This window comes from Condylostylus longicornis, unplaced genomic scaffold, assembly GCF_029603195.1.
Source record: "Condylostylus longicornis isolate FDR11 unplaced genomic scaffold, ASM2960319v2 ptg000038l, whole genome shotgun sequence".
Lineage (NCBI taxonomy): Eukaryota > Metazoa > Arthropoda > Insecta > Diptera > Dolichopodidae > Condylostylus > Condylostylus longicornis.
The window spans coordinates 12,277,456-12,297,374 of record NW_026578007.1 but is presented as its reverse complement, the minus strand read 5'-3'; the positions used below and the strand labels follow the sequence as shown (position 1 = coordinate 12,297,374).

General features: G+C 25.4%; 4 protein-coding genes across 5 annotated transcripts; 2 read left to right on the top strand and 2 right to left on the bottom strand.

Moving 5' to 3' along the window:
* The first annotated feature begins 314 nt into the window (after positions 1-314).
* Positions 315-2,513, top strand: LOC129608927 (probable glutamate--tRNA ligase, mitochondrial). The gene is made up of 8 exons (XM_055520730.1): positions 315-576; positions 648-1,293; positions 1,356-1,463; positions 1,518-1,635; positions 1,688-1,848; positions 1,905-2,056; positions 2,123-2,271; positions 2,328-2,513. Exons 1-8 carry the CDS (start codon positions 474-476, stop codon positions 2,418-2,420), a joined length of 1,530 nt encoding a protein of 509 aa, XP_055376705.1. The 5' UTR covers positions 315-473; the 3' UTR covers positions 2,421-2,513.
* LOC129608925 (regulation of nuclear pre-mRNA domain-containing protein 2) lies at positions 2,486-5,550 on the bottom strand. Its single transcript, XM_055520728.1, has one exon. The coding sequence runs from the start codon at positions 5,173-5,175 to the stop codon at positions 2,698-2,700; it is 2,478 nt and encodes an 825-aa protein (XP_055376703.1). The 5' UTR covers positions 5,176-5,550; the 3' UTR covers positions 2,486-2,697.
* A 738-nt stretch (positions 5,551-6,288) lies between these two features.
* On the bottom strand, positions 6,289-9,033 carry LOC129609034 (probable serine incorporator). 2 transcript variants are annotated; one of them, XM_055520872.1, is made up of 7 exons: positions 8,849-9,033; positions 7,770-8,343; positions 7,585-7,700; positions 7,338-7,527; positions 7,112-7,282; positions 6,598-6,766; positions 6,289-6,537 (listed from the first exon to the last, which is right to left on the bottom strand). In XM_055520872.1, the coding sequence occupies exons 1-7, from the start codon at positions 8,882-8,884 to the stop codon at positions 6,399-6,401; spliced, it is 1,395 nt and encodes a 464-aa protein (XP_055376847.1). In that variant the 5' UTR covers positions 8,885-9,033; the 3' UTR covers positions 6,289-6,398. The 2 variants fall into 2 exon arrangements, with proteins under 2 accessions (XP_055376847.1, XP_055376848.1); XM_055520873.1 differs by having other exon boundaries at positions 6,598-6,757.
* Positions 9,034-10,034: 1,001 nt separating this feature from the next.
* On the top strand, positions 10,035-19,813 carry LOC129608985 (aspartate aminotransferase, cytoplasmic). Its single transcript, XM_055520795.1, has 5 exons — positions 10,035-10,342; positions 17,681-17,862; positions 17,924-18,401; positions 18,493-18,801; positions 18,865-19,813. Exons 1-5 carry the CDS (start codon positions 10,231-10,233, stop codon positions 19,002-19,004), a joined length of 1,221 nt encoding a protein of 406 aa, XP_055376770.1. The 5' UTR covers positions 10,035-10,230; the 3' UTR covers positions 19,005-19,813.
* Positions 19,814-19,919: the final 106 nt, after the last annotated feature.

Sequence of the window (19,919 nt, the reverse complement as noted above, 5' to 3'; positions counted from 1 at the left end):
AATTTACATCAAATGTATTTTGTTGTCAAAGTTGTATTTCTACTTATTTCAGTTTTCTATTGAAAAATTTAATTCAGTTTCCTATTAATAAAGTAGTATTTACAACAATAAATTAGTATTTATAAAGTAGTACAACATAAATTAGTATTAATAAAGTAGTACAACAATAAATTAGAGAATAGAATACTCCGCGTGTAAACGCTTAATTCTCTATTTTTAACAAACGTATGACATTCCATAAGAGATTTTGAAACGTTTTGAAATTTGACAAATTTTATGTTCGGTTTGCATAAAATTATTTTGTAATTCGGTTTGCATAAATAAAAAAATCGAAAAAACCAGGTTATATCTAAAACAAAATTACTTACACATAAACTTTTTTTATATAAATGTACATATTTTGTTTTAATATTTCTAAATAATAAAAAAGTAAAAAAGATTATCAATTCAAAATTCGAGTTTATTATTAAAAAATGTCAATTAAATCCGTGATAAATAAAAAAATTTGGTCTATATTCATAAGAAGATGCCATACACAAAAAGAAATTCGCGTTAGATTTGCACCTAGTCCAACAGGTATTGTAAGAAAATACTATTTTTATAATCAAGTAATAAAAACAAAGTGTAAGATAGGTTTAACTTTTCAGGATATTTACATCTTGGTGGGTTGAGAACTGCTTTTTACAATTTCTTATTTGCAAAAAAACATAATGGTAAATTTATTCTCAGAATTGAAGATACTGATCAAAGTAGGCTAGTCAAGGATGCTACTGAAAAATTGGTAGACGATTTACAATGGTGTGGACTTAAAATAGACGAAGGTCCCTTTTTTAGTAGCAAATATGGACCTTATAAACAAAGCGAACGATTAAGCCTGTATCGAAAGGAAGTGAAAAAATTATTAGAAAATGGGAATGCATATTATTGTTTCTGTTCTGAAAAACGATTAGAACTATTACGAAAAGATGCAATACGTAGTAGGCAAATCGCTAAATATGATAATAAATGCCGTCATTTAACTCCAGTCGAAATAGCAGAAAAATTAACTAAAAGTAATCAGTTTTGCATCAGATTTAAATTACATGCGGATATAAAATCGTTCAAAGATATAATATATGGAGATATTTTTTACGATGTGACACAAAATGAAGGAGATCCTATTATTATAAAATCAGACGGATTTCCCACTTACCATTTCGCAAATGTAGTTGACGACCATCATATGAAAATCTCTCATGTTTTTCGTGGAGTAGAATGGCAAATTTCGACTACAAAACATCTTCAGCTTTATAAGTACCTTCACTAAATCAGTATAAACTGAATTATATTACTATCGTAATTATATATTTTTATAGAGCATTTAATTGGGAACCACCACAATTTGGTCATTTACCTCTGCTGATTAATTCAGATGGAACAAAATTAAGTAAACGACAGGGAGATATTAGAATTAGTCAATATCGGTAAATGAAGCGATAAATCAAGTTGAAAATATTTATTTTTTAGTTGATTTTTAGCGAAAACGGTATATTACCTATGGCATTAATTAATTATATTTGTGCAGCTGGTGGTGGTTTTAAAAGAGTCCAGGGAATAAGTCCGTGTTTATATACTTTTGAGGAATTAACTAAACAGGTAGTGAAATTAAATACATTTTATTAATTCCAAAACTCATATACTGAATCAGTTTGAAATTAAAAACGTAAATTCACATCCAAGTAAATTGAACCCAACTTTATTGGAAGATTATAATCGTCTTGAAATTATTCGTTTGATGGAAGATCCTGCAACAAAAAATGAACTTGTAAGTGATGTGCGAGAAATCATTTTACAGAAGTATCCTAATATGTAGGCTTTATAAATTCATTTATAGTCAGAATAATTTTTAATAATTTATTTCATAGAAAAAATAGTTTGGAAGTTGATCGACAACACATTGAAAAAGTTTTAAATTGGTGCTCCAATCGTATATTTAGGTTACACGATTTAGTTAAAGATGATTTAGCCTTTCTTTGGATAAAACCACATGGGGAAGTAGAGATTGATTTCAGTCAGGGTAAATTTTAAGATGAATCACTTGTAAAAGTTAATATACACAAATCTATTTCTCTCCATATTTCAGACAAATTGGAAGATCTCATTTTTAAATTGGAAGATGTACAATTTAAAAAAGAAGAAATTTATCAAACCCTAAAAGCTTTTTCAAAAGAAAATGACATTAAATTTTCCAAGATGATGAGAACACTGCGATCCACTTTAACTGGTTTAAGTGTAAATTTACTCTTAATTCTATCCAAAATTAAAAATTAATATATTGAAATTTTTAGGATGGACCTGGAGTAGCCGAAATGATGGAAATATTAGGAAAAGAAACATCAATTAAACGGCTGACTCGCCTGAAAACTGTAAATACTAAATAAATTACCTAGTACTTTATTCTTTTAATGTTTTAAATAAGGTGAAGAGTATCCTAAAAAATTAGAAATTAAAATTAAAAAGATCATTTTTTATTAACATTTTCCTTGTTGAATTTGTTTTTTTTTTTCAGAAATCATATTTCAATCTAGTCATTTAAAAATTGCAAACTAAAACTTACTTGTATTTTTTTAATTATAATTTTAATGATTTTAATTATATGTATATCTAAATTAAATTTAATGAAGTAAAACTATAGCATTTTCTCAAAGAAAATTAACATTACCAAGGTCTTCCTCTAAAATTTCCTCTTTGGAAACCTAACGTTGTTCCGCCTCTTTGTTGGATAGGATTTCCTCTTTGGCCACTTCCACCTCTATTGAAATAAAACGGGGAACCTCTATGAGACTTCATAATTGAATTTGCTGGACTGTTATAAAATTTGTTTTGAAAGCTCTGAGACCTTGGACCACCAGGAATATTTCCACGATATCTTGGTGAATTAAATCTTTGTTTGGGAATCATATTGTGTTGAGGGGGTGGGTGATTCATTCGAATAGATGGATTCATTTGATGTTGTTTCCAATTGTTATCCCACAAACAATTATTTGCCTCAGTTTGATCTAGTTGACTTTGGATATCATTTTGGCAGTCTACATCGCCGTACTGCATTTGAAAATCTATTTGCTCATCATTAGATTCAATTGGGATGTCGCATAAATTTGAAATATTGTTTTGGTGTTCTTTCTTGGAAATATTTTGCTTGTCCACATCTTTAATGTAATTTTCAATATCATCGTCGGAAACATCCATATCAACACTTTCAGTATTGTCTTTTTGAATATTAATTGTTATGTCGTTGTTACCTCCTCTATTCTCATCACATTTTCCTCCAACACTCGTTGGAGGAGAAATCAAAAACCCTTGTTCATTATTTGCTTGAGACAATGACGTTATAGGAAGTTCCGATTCAGCACAAGTTTGCTCAATTTCAATTAAGGATGTTGGTGGCTTTAATGGCATGATATTTCCTTCAGAATTTTTGATTGAATTGTTAAAACCTTGTGTACGATAATCAACGTCTTTTTGTTGGAATAAATCGTCAGCATCGTTAAGAAATGAATTAGCAAATTCTTCTGCTTTTGAATTGCTAAGTCCCGGTGATCCTGTAAGTGATATTAGATTTCGGTGATCAACATCTATGAGCCTATTTTTGTCCTTTATTATAGACAAATTTCTGTTGTCAATATCTTCGGAAAATAAAGCCATGTTATCTAATTCTTCATCATATTCCACCACTCTTAAATTGTTTCCTTCCTTTTCAAAATGAGGAGGTGAAACCGGTGTATCAATAATATTGTTAAAAGTATTGTTACTAGTATTCCAAGATGAATTCCAATCCACCGGAAATTCTAATGAGTGATCGTTCAGCATTGGCGGAATCGGCGGAGGAGGTATCAATGTCGACTTTGGTAGAATTGATGAAGATTGTTGTGTCACATTAAGCGCAAAGGGTGCCGGTGCATTAAAGGTGTTCACGGGTTGATTATAATCATTTGAGTATAACTTTGAAATTGGAGAGCTAAATGTATTGAGTTCGTAGTCAATCCTTTGGGTTTTTTCTTCTTTTCTCGTACTAATAACCTCGATTGCCTGTGCATTTAAATCTAACTGGGATATAATCTGTTTATTTGTACTACTTTCACTTTTAAAATCATTAATGTCGAAAGGTAAATTGCCATCCATATAACTAACATAACTTGTTGATCCACCGGCACTTAAGAGGTTTAAATTTAACGTGTTGTCATCATCAGGTAAGGCAATGTCGGCATCAGGCTCTGGACTTGGAGCGTTGATATCGGGGGACACAATAGGACTAGGTAAATTCGGCATAACATCATCTAATTTTTTTTTAACTGATTTTATTCTTAAACCAAAATTTTTGTAGGCATTGACTACAACTTTTACTTCCTCGCGTTGATTTCCATAAAAATCCTTCGCTTCTTCAATACTTCGTAATAAACAATTTCGAGATTTGATTTCAGTTTTCAAACTTTTAATATACGCTTCAAGCGCTATAACATATTGTTCTATATCTTTTTCTATATCTTCAGAATGACTTTTGTCTTTAATCATATTACTTTTTATGGAATCCAAATAGGATTTATTTGAGCGTGGCAGTTTTTTAAATGTTCTATCAGTTTCCGCACCATATTTAACACAGTCATTTACTCTTTTAATCAATGTGGAGCTTTGAAAATCATTATTTATATCAATTTTATTGCTGCTACTTTTATTGTTGTCGTGCTGATGAGATTGTGAATGAATGCGTGTTTGATTGTTTTGACTGTGACTGCTACTACTATGTTTTTTGATATTTAATAAACCTTTTAGATCGCTCAAATATTCTTCAGAATAAATATCTCTTTGGAGCCAAATATTAAATATTCTACAAATTTTATCCCGAACCTTCTCATCACGAACCATTGTTGTTGCCTTTTGCAAAGCTGTTACCCAACTATCAACAAATTCGTAATGTTTTCTTTTACTGTTTTGAATAACATCATTCGCTAAATAAAAAAGGATCAGTCTATGCTCCACTCGAACTTGTTTAAAAACATTTAACCAGCAACTAACTATTTTTTTGTGATGAATTCTCCGTTGTAAACACCACGAAGACATTTGTTGGATTCCATCTTGGGTGTCTTTCAATGTTGTCAGTTTTTTTTCGAATGCTTCGGCATCAAATTCTGAATCCATAATTCTTTATAACTTCTTAACAATTTTTTTATTTATTGTAAAGTACAACTAAAAAACTATAAATTTATTGTTTTTCCCGCTTTATTAATGTTTACTTTTATCTCACATTTAAATAAAATTCTAAAATTTCCAAAATAATTTTACATTTATGTTTATGCGCAAGTTTCTCTAATAAATGTCATTCTAAAATGTCAAGAAAGAATGTCTATTATTAGGTTTTGACAGGGTTGTGTTTTAGCGAAATTGAATAAAGATGGCAAATATTAAAACTTATTTTGGAACACAAATATTATGGAATTTTTCGCTACGTTTGAAATTTTAAATATTATGTGCATTTTATTAAATTTATATTGAAAAAAAAACTGAAAATGTAATTCTTATTTTACTTAGGTAAATTATCAAATTTAAATCATTATCTTGAAATCATTAATTTATTAATCTTTTTGCATATTATTAAGGTACTATATTATATTTATAGATCATTATTTCAAACTTAAATTATCACATTTTTGATACCTTTAAATACAAAAATAAGTTGAAAATATGTATGCATGAATATGTAAAATTTATATATATAATATTTTTAATACCAAGATTTTTCTTTGATCAGATTTGAAATACTTAAATGCAATTTATTTACAATATAGTTAATTAACATTTAATTACTTATATATAAATATATGCTTTGGGTGAAACAAAAAGTAATAATTAATTCATTTATCCTTTTTTATTTTTCTTATAAAATAATAACAAAAATAATAACTGTTTCCTAAAAATACCATGAATGCACTTGTGCGTTATTTGATGTATAAAAAAAAAACTAATTTCATATAATTAAGTAACATAAAAGTTTTCAGAATTAAAAATACAAAATCAAAAAGTAAAATTAAATTATAGTAAAAATAACATAACTACAAAATATAAGTGATTATGCAAGATACTATAGTACAAAAAATATATACTGATCTGTATACATTGCAATATAATTTAATTTATTAAATGAGAAGACTAAATTTTCGTGAAATTTATTTTTATATTTTCAAGAATAACCACTTTAAAGATTAAATTATTTAAATATACATATTATTTTATGTTTCTATTTATCTATATCTCCACTTCAAATTTTTTTCTTTTTTTGAGTTTTGAAGTATAAAACTTTTAAATATAGTTTTCTTCAATATTTAATAGCTGCAATTTTCTGCTGATGTTTCAAATCAATCATTTTAACTGAAATCGCGATCTGGTAAAATTATTGGAGCTGTTAAACTCCATCCGTAAAGACCAACACACAACCAACTGGATATAATTTTTATCCACATAGATGCTTTATTGGAATTAAAGTTCATTATGTCTGAATTTGGTCTTAAATTAGAAAAAACATTAATAAATTCTTGACTTTTTAGAAATATTCAATATACTTACTGATACCAATTTGTTAAAGTCATCATAACGTATAATGTAGCCGTAACAAAAACAACATGGAATAATGACCAAGAATAGTAAACTGCGTTTTCTTCATTATCCCAAACTTGATGCCTATCACCGCTGGATGGCCGATTTGATTCATCATCAGGCAGTGGCGCTGTTAAGACTGAGTTTATTAAACAAACAAAAAAAAAAAAAAAACAAAAAAACAAAAAAAAAAAAGAAAAATCCCAAACGAGAGCAAAACATTTGTGTAAGTTGTGTTTGTTTTGTCATATCTTTGATAAAAGCTTTTGTTTTTATATCTTTTATGAAAAGAAGAATTTATACGTGAAATGATATGATAACGTACAAAAAATTTTCAAAGTAAAAATTTAATTTTTGTTTAGGTTGATGTTATTTTTAGAAAGAGATAACATATGTAAATATACAATATGTCTATAGCAATACAACTTATGAATCTTACAGCAAATGATGTCTAAGTTTTGGATTTTATTATCAAACTTAATACCTTGCCTTTCAGCATCTGGAATCGTTACTTGAGCTACAGCTGACGCTGAACGTAATGAGCTATACAATACACACAACATCCAAATAATCAGACCTATAATATTTGCTGTATCAAATGTTATTCTTGATTCTGGTACATTTGCAATATAAAATGCACTACATTCCTTGTTATCTAAAATTAACATTTGTTAACGCTTAAATACGTAAAAAACTTATAAAATAAAAACCTGGATTATTTGCAATTGCTGACCAAGTGAGGTATATGGTATAAAGAGTGACCATTGAACTTTGCAAAAGACCAGATCGTGGAAGCTTTTCTTGAACTATCGGTAAAACTGATACTACACTCACTATGACACATAGTATCAAATTGAAGGATATGAAAAATTTATTTAGAGAACAGTTGCTTTCATCGGACTACAATTAAAGTTTTTAATTACCATGTTTTAATAATTGAAGTAAAGTTTAAATTACCTGCGTGAAATAAACAAAAAGTAAACTTATCCCAGCAATTGAAAACGCATACTGCACAAACGTTACTGAAAAAAGTGCACAATACCATGCTCGGGAATCCTCTTCTTCATAATATTCTTTTATTATAAAAAAATAGATAAGATTTAATTGATTAATTTGTTAGACAATATTTTTCTTTTACTTACCAACCCAGGTTTCAGCCCAAGTATGTGCGAAATCTATAATTAATACAAGTTGTACAATTATGAATGCAAATCCGCCAATTAAACCTATCCACATCATCGCAGTACTGAATTCATTATTTGGAATAAAACAAGCTCCAATCATAATACCGATACATATCAAAAATTTCAATCCCCAAAATCCGTTTTGTATTCCAGCTCGAGGATCTCTAGAGCTTTTGACTCCAATCATAATTAGGGCCATTAGTGTAAAGAAACAGGCAAACGCAAAACATATTCGATAAACGGCCATATATCCCAAAGCATAACTACAATCTGTTTTGGGAATAGGATCTGCTTTATTAGCAAAAGAATTCAGCACCGACTGGAACTGACTTTTCTCAGTCTTATTCATGTCTTCACAAAATGGCATCTTTTGTAAAGTTGATTGCAAACCAGGGGAAAGGGCAATTGCACCAAGAATAGCTCCTAACAGAAGCATAAATGCATACATCAAACGAGATGATGTAGAATTCTTGCATGATGGACATGCTTGACAGCAGAGTGAAACTGCAGTTCCTGTGCAGCAACAGGCCATCTAAAATTATTGAAACTTAATTGCTAAAATATAAAAACAAATACACAGTCCTCTTCGTGTTTAAGTAGGTATGTATGATTGTTTATATATAAGTAGACACATTATGTATTGTGCCTGTTTGAAAAAACTTTATAAAAAAAATATTGTTGACATAATTTTTTTTTCATTTTTTAAAATTTTATGCGACTAATTTTATTAAATTGTGAACTTAAATTAATTAAATTAGAAAACCATTTTAAGTAAAAATTGGAGTCGTAATATTAGTCATCATTGTATAAATAATCTAAGAAGCCTTTAATTGCGTCACAAATATTTTTTTTTCAATGCATCCAAAATAATTTTTTAATTTTATTTGTAAATAAACTTTCTCATTTGATATTTTATACTTGCATAAATTTAATAGGTACACATTTTTAAAATATTTTAAAAACAAAGAAATTTTTTCTTCCAAAATTGATAGCTGTATGTAAGTAGGTAGGGAATAAAAGAAACTTCAATAATTTACCTGTGCTGCAGATAACGCTCCCATTACAGCTCCCATTTTATATGAATATTTCAAGACTTATTTTAATACTGATTTTAATTCCAATTTATTTGAAAAAACTGTAAATAAATATAATCGAATTCAAAGAAAATTCGACGGAGACCAATTATTTTTTCGTTTTATCTTTGACAAATAACACTGAACTGTAAAACTGATATGTATTCACATCAGGGTTACCAAAATGCCGAACAAAATATTTGACTATCGCAAAACTAGAAACTACGTCAATTTACGTGTGAATATGGTTTTTTGTTTTATGGGCGAAATTTCAAATATGTATATAATTTTATTTGACTTGTGTGTAAAAATTTTAATTTGAAATTGTTTTCGAGAAGTAAAAAATAAACATCTCCTGACACCAAACGTTTTGGTGGTTTTTTTAACGTCAAAAAATTTTCTAATTTATAGATGAAAAGTTATACAAGAAGGGAGAAATAGGATGTAACAATGCGCGAAGAATATGAATACACAGAGCCCCAATACTTGTGGTTACATAACGACTTTTACATAAATGGTTGACATTACGTTTCATTTCTCTCGGCATTAAAGTTTTTCAAAGTCATTGTATAATTAATCATCCATCATCGCTTACTCGAACAAAATAATAATAGAACGGAATAATTGAAATAAATTTGACTAAAACATTCTAGAGGATAAATTCTGAGAAAATCTTTATGGACTGGGTGAAGAAAATTGAAAGATCTTGGTAAAAAATAAGATGTGTCCATTAACCCCTTTTTTTTGACAAGTTGTATTTGTTTTAACATAAACTTTCACGTTATTAAAAAAGTAAATTTGACGCTATTATTACAGTTTTTTTGTTTTTAATTATTTTAAAACTAGCTTTGAGGCTTATTACGAGTATTTATTAAAATTTATTTATCTTTTTAAACTCATTCTTTAATTCTTGTTTTTGTGAAGGCACCTAATATTTATTAAAACTTAACTTGGTCATTTGTAATTTTTGAAACGATCTTACGTTAAATTTGATTTTGTGAAACCGGCCACGCTTTAAAAAAGTTGTCAAAAACGCAGTCAAAGTGTCAAAAATATAATATAATTTTGTTTTTGTATTTTGTTTGAAAATTTTATTGTTTATTAAATTAATTTATTTTGTGTAGTAAGCTGTTTATTTTTTGTGTACCTTTGCAGTACTGTTTTAGAAATTGTGTTGTTAAGTTTGAGCCGGTCTTGAGCTTGTTTTTATTTTTAATTAAATATAATTGGATAATTATTTCTATTAGTTTAAGTGTTTCGAAAAATTTTGAATTTAATAAACAAAAATATTTTTGTTTCGAATCATAATAATTTAATTAAAATTTTTTGTAAACTTATAACTAAAAATGAGTAGTTTATTTTCTAATATTGAGAAAGGTGCACCTATTGAAGTATTTGCTTTAAATAAGCAATGTGCTGATGATAAGTACGAGCATAAAATAAATCTTAGTGTCGGAGGTAAATATATTTTGAAAGTATCAGGCTATTTTTAAAATATAAAAATTATCACAAAGTTAATTTAGATAAAATTTTGTTTTAAAAATTAATGAAATTATGAATGAAGTACTTTCAAGGTCAAATGAAGGTTATTTGCACAGCCTCGTAGTAAATTTTTTCTTTTTTCATATATTGTGATTGCTATAATGACACACGAATAAAAATAACTTATTAATAAATTAAGGATTATTTAAAAAAAGCAATGAAAATATTTTCTAAATTAATTAGGTTTATTAGAATCAAAATATTTTTATTGTAATAGGATAAAGATGCGATAGTAGGTATCTAAGCGTATGTATTAATGTACATATTTACTTACCATAATTGTACTTTTTAGGGCAGTCTTTCTATTTTGTCTCTGACAATAATTGATCAGGTGGCATTAAATGTGTAAATTTTTATACAAAATTGCGTAATGATATTTTATTTAAAGAATCAATGAAGTTATTCAAAGCTATCTTAAATATGTTTTGAGAATTCAGAAATAAGTAACGTTAAATAAAATATTAAATTGTTGAAATTTAAATAAATATACCGACCCAACTATGACTATACATTTTAGTATTTTATTTGTGATGTTCTATAACATAGGCTGTTTTAATAGTTTGAATTAATATATTATGTGGGTAGGATGGTGTACGTTTACAGATGTAGGTAACTGCATAGGTGGTTAGATATTTATAATATTTTCTACAATAAATATTGATAATATTCTTATTTTTATATAATAATATGCCAATTTAATTTTAATTGCATACCCCTATAAATATGTATTAAGTTCTTGTAGTTGATGCTTGATTCTGATGATTGCGAATCATATGTAATAGTCAAATATATGTAATATGTAAATAGTTTAATGACTTTGGCTTGATATGTACATACATATACATATGTATATGTATCTGCCTATCTATATCTTATAAATGTATTTCTTTTATCAAAATTTGTAGCCTAAATATTGTTTTAAATATTGAGAATTTCAAATTGTTAAAGTTAATCATCTCATTAACAATTCCCCATGTTTTTTATTTTCATATTAAACAACGTAGTTTTTGCATTATTATCTACACAAAATTACATAGTTATTTTTTGTTTTTGTGTTTTTCTTTTTAAAATATTTATTTTCATTGACGTTATAAACATATTTATAACTTTTAAATTGTGCTGTTAGCACAAAAAACATAAACTTATTTGCAAAGTTTTCAGTGTTAAACTACCCTTTTTAATTCTTAACGTCAGCATGATATAGTTTCCAATTTTTTTTTTTTTTTAGATGTTAATTGATTTATTTAAATGATGCTTATTATCAAACAAGAAAAATAAATGAAATAAAAAAATAACTAAATGTTTTTAATATATTATTTTATGTGTGTCAATTATTCGAAGTGAAATGTGAAATTTAATCTGATAAATGCAAAAAAATATATTGTTTTTGTTTACATGTGTTTCAAATTGTTTATCACTTAATTGTTGTTTTGTTATTGCAAAAATTTACATAATGTTAAATACTAATAATATTCAGACGTACATACTTACATGCATAAATTGTTTTAATGTTCTTTGAGACCATAATAAAAATATTTTAAAGAAAGATTTTGGTTTATTTGTGTATAAAGTAAACGACTACTATTCGGACCTAATGCGGCTGAATCAAAATATTTTATAAAAATATTCTTTATAATTAAGTTGATTTTTCGAACTCATAGCGCTTTTGAAATAATTTTAATTTTTAGTTTTTGTTCGATTTTTTCAGATAATCTTGTAATTTTATCTAAAATTTAGCAAAAAATATTTTTCATTGTTTTCCACTAAATTCATATGTATATACATATATGTATACATATGCGTTTAAATTGTATTTTAAGTTTTAGAACAATGATTTAGGTTTATTTTTTCTAATTTCATACCCTTTTTGCTAATTTTTTTTCATTAATTTAAAATAATTAAAAAACTTTTAGATCGAATTAGGGTAACTTATTCTAGGAAAATACCTTAAACGATTCTACAGTTCAAATCCATTATTTTTAATGTCCAGAGACCATTTTCAAATGTTAGAGGTGTAACAAATAGGTCCTTAATGTAAATTTCGAATGTAAAATAGAGTAATATATACAAAACTAATGTCGGTATACAAGGCTAATGTATAAAAAATACATACATACAAGTATACATATACATATCACTGGTAAATTTTTAGACCGGACTTAGGTTTCGATCCGTAAAAATTTTGATTTTTTTTGTTTTTATACAAAAATAATATGCTTGAGTTCTAAAAAAAAATTTAATATTTTCAAAATTCGTCAAAATTTTGACATTTTTTGTTTTCTCACGAATATAATATGCTTGGGTTCGAATCCAAATTTTACCTTTTTTTTTAAAAAAAAATTTAATATTTTCATTTTGAATTGAAAATGAAAAAAGAAAAATTTTATCCTCGTAAATATTTAAAAAATAAAAAATTTTTGAAAAAAATATATGTATACTATAATTTGGTGGTTTATATTAAGAATTTGTTCCTATATATTTTGTGTGAATGTTGTTGAGTTTGTTAGTTGTTGTGTGAATGTGTTATTAGATTAAGTTAAAAGTTTTCAAAACAATTTCTACACTTAAGTTTTTAGGATTGGAGTATGACCGCACAAGCTGTGGCTAGAGGCTGGTAAATTTTTAGACCGGACTTAGGTCTAGATCCGTCAAAATTTGACATTTTTTGTTTTTTATATGAAAATAATATGCTAGAGTTCAAATCCAAATTTTACCATTTTTTAAAAAAGAAATTTTTTTTTTGTGTATTAATATTTTTTCATAAAAAATTAATAAAAAAAATAAAATTAATAAGTCAATATTTATGCGTATATGTTAGAAATTTTGATTATTATATTATTTACATTTTTGATACGAAAATAAAAAAAAAATTTAATGAAAATGGAAAATTTAAAATAAAAAATAAAATAAATTGGGATAGAATTTAATTCAAATTATTTACTAGAATTGCAGTTTGGACCCAAGTTAAAGGTTTTCATAAGAATTTCAAGAAATTCAATTCAAATGAGAAAATTGATTTATATACATGTACATTATATGGGATAGAAGAGAAATTCATTAAAAATATTTAAAAATTTTTTCAGGAAATTTTATTGGGAAAACGTGAAACCAACAATCAATTGGATTTGCTCGCTTTATATTTTTTATGAACGGCATAATTCTATGAATTCAAGTTTTTAATAGAAACATTTAAACAAATTGGACACTAAATGTTAAAGTTTTTGATTGAAATAAGTTTTGAATATTGAATGATTAGAAACAATCGGAAAAAACTTCCATTAAAATAAAAATTCAATTAATTTTTATGATAATCTTGCATATGAACTTGACGTAATTCTTAAGGAAATCAATTTTTTATTGAAAATTTAGTAATTTGCATAATCAATATGCTTTTAGTCGTGTCAAATGATAATTTGAATTGTTTATCAAAAATTTTCAGTTTTTCAAAATAAATGCAGTCTTTAAATCTGATATTAAATATTAAAAATCAAAATAAATTCTTTTAGTAATAATAGCTCATCACCCCAAGTGATGCGACGACTAACAGAATGAGTCGACAAATTTTTTTCAAATTCTCTTCACATCATATTAAATTTTAAGAGAAACTAATTAGTGATTTCTTTCGTATTTAAAAGGTTTCATTTTATTAACAATTTACTCTTCCATTATATGCTGAAAGATATAAGATGAAGAATCATGTAAACGAAACGATTTTGTATAAAATGAATAAATCACAATAATTTTTTCATTCTGCTTTTTTTTCATCTCTATTGCATGAATATAATAAATTATTTTGCATAAATGAAAAATTGTGAGCATCACACTTACATATTGTACATATTTACATACATATACTTATGCTTTATGTATATGGATAAGTGTAGAAACTTTGAATAATAGATGAGAATAAGAACTTTCAAGTTTTGTTAATTTTTCAATTCATAAATACAATAAAACATAGAAAATTATTTTTTTTTCCAACAAATAATTGTAAAATTTCACAAATTTTAAATATCTGATTTTAAATACAATGTATACATAATATAAATGTAGGTGCTTGAAAAAAAAATTCTTTCTATATCTGTGTAATGAATCTAAATAGATATAACATTTTGATTAATACAGTGCTACTTCTATATATCGAGTTCTCTAAATGTTGGAAAAAAAGTCGGTACACATAATATGCCACTCAAATTCATTTAAATGTCTATTATAATATGTTTTAATAAACATTTAAAGGTTCTTTTATTTGAAGAGAAATAAAATAATATTTTTGTTTGAAATGATAAATTAATTATGAAATAAGTAAAATTTTTTTCTTGACACTGACACTAGCTACTATTGACGTTGCTATTAAATTATCAATATTTTTGTTTAACAGTTGAATATTTTTCTAGCCGGCATTTTTTGTTATTTAAAAAAAAATTTATAACATCTTGAAATTAATTAAAAAAATTGATATAAAGTAACGGCTAACTTACATTATACATGTACATAGATACAAAAAGATAAAGAAACGTTGTAGGTATATCAAAATGCCATAAAATAGTTTGAAATAAAGAAAACATCAAGTCAGAGAGATATTCGAATTAGAAACAAAAAAAAAAAATATATGAATAAATGTTTCAAAATGCTTAAAGTAAAAAAAAATAAGCTTAATTTAAGATTACGAGATAGAAAAGTTTTACTGTATTTATATTTTGCGAAAAAAATTTTTTATTCTTATCAAAATTATTATTTATTTTTTTTTAATAATATGATTCAAATACTTATACTGATTCAAGTCAGGTAATTATGTCAATCAAGACTATTTCTCTTATCAGGCTTAATTGAAAGTGCCCCCTTTATATAATTTTTTTGATAAAATAAAAAAAAAAAGTGTTCATTATATTTGCCAACTGAGAGAACATACTAACTGAGGGAGTATACTTTAATATAGTTTAATTTATTATTAAAGTTCTTATCTTGATCAATAAAAAGCAGTTTAAAATTATATATTTTAAGTATGTATTACTGGTGTTATGATAATTTTAATAAAAAAAAAATTGTTTTTTTTTTTTTGCAAATTTTTCAAATCTTATAAGTTTCTCGTATAAAATTAAGGCTTCCATTATTAAAAACTATATAAATATTTTTTGCAGGCAATTTCTTTCTATGATAAGTTCAGGATTTTTTTCTATAAGAATTTTATATTTCTACAAGGTTAATCATAAATCAAAAATGTCAAATTTAAGTCAATTTAAAAGTACTCAATTTTTACTCGTAACACTCTTTTTGTTTTCTATCATGATAAACAGCTCGTTTGCTGCAATTCTGACATAATCAAAATTTGCACATTTGATAAATTTGAATTTGAAAGTGTTAAATTTTATATTTTATTGTAAATAATAATTTTCAAGCTAAGGAAATGTTGTTTTTGCACGAAAAAAAAAGAAATATTTTAAGTGATCTCCGTATAAATAAATCAGAAATCATATTTTTTTACTTTTTTATTCATAGTTACGTTACTGTTGCGCAGCAAATGAACGATACATAAGACATGAAAAAAATATTTAAGAATAATTAATAAAATAGTTCAGCTTAATTGGAAATTTAAAAAAGCACTAGTTGTAAATTATAGCACATAAAAATATTTATAGCTTTGGGGGCTTTTGTTAAAATAATGTGAAAATATTAAAAAAATTGTGGATAACATTCATATTGTAGTGGAGTTTGCATTAATATTTTCAAAACATTTTTGCATAATTATAAGCAATAAACGATTAACTACTAAATATACGTACTAATGAATATACCATATGTGCTAGTATAGTTTCATACATTTGGATTATTTTAAAAGAAATTTACAAAATAATTTTCATTTGATTCGAAATAAGTATACTATGAAACGCAAACAAAAAATAATTTTTATTAAAATCATTGAAAAATTTTATTTTCACTTATTTAACGCGAATACAAGCAATAATTTTTAGAACGATTCAAAAATATGCCACTATTTCAAAGTATAAAAAGATGAAAAATGTTTTTTGCATGTTGCAAAATTAGAAGTAGATACCAAGAATAAATAAAAAATTTAAGCAAGTAGCCGATAAAATTGGCAGTCAACCAAGTGTGTTCGTTGTGGAAGAAAGCAAAAAAAAAATATTTTTTGTAAAAAACTTTTACTTTAATTACATTTCCTCTTTCTTTTTTCATTTAGGGCATTTTATTAAATAAAAGAAAGTATTGTTTTCGAATCGATTTAAAAATATTTGGAAAACGTTCGTAAGGAAAATGTTCTTTTTAAAAATTGCTTTACACTTTTTAAATTAAAAATAAATACAGCTTGTTTTTTTTTTGAATTAATTTTCATGAATATTATATGTTGGTTTTTTTCATGGTTAAAAATTAATCGTATATAAAAAAAATAGAATTTAATCACTTCATAGGGGTCAATTTTAGATTTTTTTAATTTCTTGGTCAAATCTAGCTTCAGTAATTTTATATTTTTTTTTGTTCTTTTATTTTTGTTTTCTTAATTCACTTTCGCATGATTATTTTCGTATACAATTTCATTATAATGTATCTATATATATATATATATATATATATATGTAAATATATATATATAATTTTCAATTAGATTGAAATAGCTAGTTTCAGATAATATTTGACTCTGCTCTTTTCTGTTTGACTCATAAAAATGTTTTTATTAAAAAATTTTTTAAATATCACTCGGAAAATATACACAGTCGGTTGATGATGAAATGTCCACATCAGATTTGTTAAAATTTCCGGTCATTGCACTGATTTCTAAGGTTATTAAATAATGTTGTCGAATTTATTTCTATTGTCGTCCAATAGCAGAGAGTCTTCATCTGATATTAGAATTTCAATGAACTTTAAATATTTCTCTTGAAACTTCGTGAATAAAATTTATTGATGATGAATGGCATTGTCTAATTACTATATTAATTATTTAAAAATAATTGGAAACTTTAATATATTTTTAATATTGCATATTAAAATACATTGAAATATTGTATTAATTTTAAATAGAAAGGGAAAGTTCCGTTATTTATTAGATTAAAGAAACATAAAATTTAAAAATATGAGCAATAGAATTTCTTAATAATATTTTTTATAAATTGTAAAAATGATGCAATATTGAAAATTGATTTCATAGCTTTAATTATTACTACTAAATTTTATTTTATGTTTATTGCTATTTAAATATTATTAAATGGATATTATTGCTTTTTCATATATTTGCAGCTTATCGAACTGAAGATGGAAAACCATGGGTTTTACCAGTTGTGCGAAAGACAGAAATAAGAATTGCATCTGATGAAAGTTTAAATCATGAATATTTACCGGTAACGGGGAATGAATTATTTACTAAAGCTGCAACTACATTACTATTAGGAGTTAATTCACCAGCTATTGCAGAAGGACGAGTTAATATATATTTTTATAATAAAAAAACACAATTTATATAAAATTGTCTTATAATTTTAGGCATTTGGTGTGCAAACATTGTCGGGAACTGGTGCCTTACGTTTGGGAGCCGAATTTTTAACAAAAAAATTAGGCTATACAGTATGTTATTATTCTGAACCAACATGGGAAAACCATCACAAAGTGTTCATGGCTGCTGGATTTAAGGAAGCAAAAATTTATCGTTATTGGGATCCTAAAACTCGTGGTTTAGATTTTAATGGTTTAATTGAAGATTTAGAAAATGCACCTGAAGGAGCTGCTATAATATTGCATGCATGTGCACATAATCCCACCGGTTGTGATCCATCACAAGAACAATGGAAAAAAATTGCTGAACTAATGAAAAGAAAAAAACTATTTCCATTTTTTGATGCTGCGTATCAAGGATTTGCAAGTGGTCAACCAGACAAAGATGCTTGGGCAGTACAATATTTCGTTGAACAAGGTTTTGAATTATTTACAGCTCAATCATATGCTAAAAATTTTGGATTATATTGTAAGTATAATTTTGATAATGTATGATGATTTTATAACTTAAGCCGGGAATTTGAATAATTTCTTAAAAATTTTTTTGATATTATTTTAAGGTGAACGTGTTGGTAATTTAACTGTTGTACAAAAGGATAAAGAAACTACGGCCGCTGTGCAATCTCAGTTTACTTTAATTGTACGTGCTATGTATTCAAATCCTCCTGCTTTTGGTAGTCGGATTGTTGGTACAATTTTAAATGATCCTCAACTAAGAAATGAATGGATGGATTGTATAAAATTAATGTCATCAAGAATAATTGAAATGCGAGAGTTACTTTATAAACATCTTGTTGAACTTAAAACACCTGGTACCTGGAATCATATTAAAGAACAAATTGGAATGTTCTCTTACACTGGTTTAACAGGTATTTTATATACATATTCTCATTTAAGCAAGTATTCATTAAAAATTATTTTCTAAATTTTAGAAAAACAAGTAAAATATTTAATAGAAAAACATCATATATATCTTTTATCTACTGGTCGCATAAATATGTGTGGTCTTAATCCAAATAATGTGGAGCGGTTTGCTAAAGCTATTCATGAGGCAGTATTAACGGTTCAATAAAATAATACAAAAACAAAGTACCAATTTTATAAGACAACGCTTGTTAAAAATTTAAAACTATCTGAAAACAAAACTCTTTGGTTTCGTTTTTTGAAAGTATTGTAAAAAAATAAAAAAAAACATATATATATATATAGAACCCTTCCTAATATTAAATTTACAAAATAAATTTTATAACACAAATATATAATTCAAAATAACTCTGTAAAATTTTTATATTTACAAAAATTTTATATTAACATATATACAAAACACAAAAATAAAGCAGAAAATTTATATTATATTTATACTTCATCATTTATAAAGTGAAAACATTAAACAATTACATATACTGTATTTCATAAAATAAATTTCGAAATTTATTATTCTTACAAGAAAAAAGTAATAATTTTTACTATACTGATATTTTAATAATTTGAGTTATTTTTTTGTCTGTTAAAAAATATTCTACAAAATATTTTCGATTTATTGAAATAATTTTGTTTTATAGATTTATAAACCTGAGAAATAACCATAAATTGTTGAATATTTTTATATTATCTACTAGGTAATGAGCGAATAGAATTATACTTTGTTTCAATAAAGTAAGAAAAGTTGATAATCATAATTTTAGCATTTCATAATATAAATGTACCTCAACCAACAAAAATTGCAGAAAATATAAATACTAAAAATGATAATTAAATCCTAATTATGTTATATGAATATGTAAAAAAATGTACCAAAAGCTTGAAAATTTAAATGAAAAAAACAAAAATATGGAAGGCATTTATGAAGCAATAATAAAGATATTAGAGAATAAACAATAATTGTTTTTTTTTTCTATTTTTGCCAGTATGACCTATATTTGATATGCTGTTTATTAAAATACAATTAGATAGTATTTGATTTGAAGTTTATGAATAAAAATTCTTT

Bases quoted from the DNA above. Each gene is read 5' to 3' on its own strand.
- LOC129608985 (XM_055520795.1), top strand. From the start codon at position 10,231: ATGAGTAGTTTATTTTCTAATATTGAGAAAGGTGCACCTATTGAAGTA. The intron at 18,402-18,492 runs GTAAGTATAATT...TATTATTTTAAG, and splicing joins TAAAAATTTTGGATTATATT to GTGAACGTGTTGGTAATTTA. The intron at 18,802-18,864 runs GTATTTTATATA...TCTAAATTTTAG, and splicing joins CTCTTACACTGGTTTAACAG to AAAAACAAGTAAAATATTTA.
- LOC129609034 (XM_055520872.1), bottom strand. From the start codon at position 8,884: ATGGGAGCTGTAATGGGAGCGTTATCTGCAGCACAG. The intron at 7,283-7,337 runs GTTTTTATTTTA...TGTTAATTTTAG, and splicing joins AGCAATTGCAAATAATCCAG to ATAACAAGGAATGTAGTGCA. The intron at 6,538-6,597 runs GTAAGTATATTG...TTCTAATTTAAG, and splicing joins ACTTTAACAAATTGGTATCA to ACCAAATTCAGACATAATGA.
- LOC129608925 (XM_055520728.1), bottom strand. From the start codon at position 5,175: ATGGATTCAGAATTTGATGCCGAAGCATTCGAAAAAAAACTGACAACA.
- LOC129608927 (XM_055520730.1), top strand. From the start codon at position 474: ATGTCAATTAAATCCGTGATAAATAAAAAAATTTGGTCTATATTCATA. The intron at 577-647 runs GTATTGTAAGAA...TTAACTTTTCAG, and splicing joins ATTTGCACCTAGTCCAACAG to GATATTTACATCTTGGTGGG. The intron at 1,636-1,687 runs GTAGTGAAATTA...ATACTGAATCAG, and splicing joins TTGAGGAATTAACTAAACAG to TTTGAAATTAAAAACGTAAA.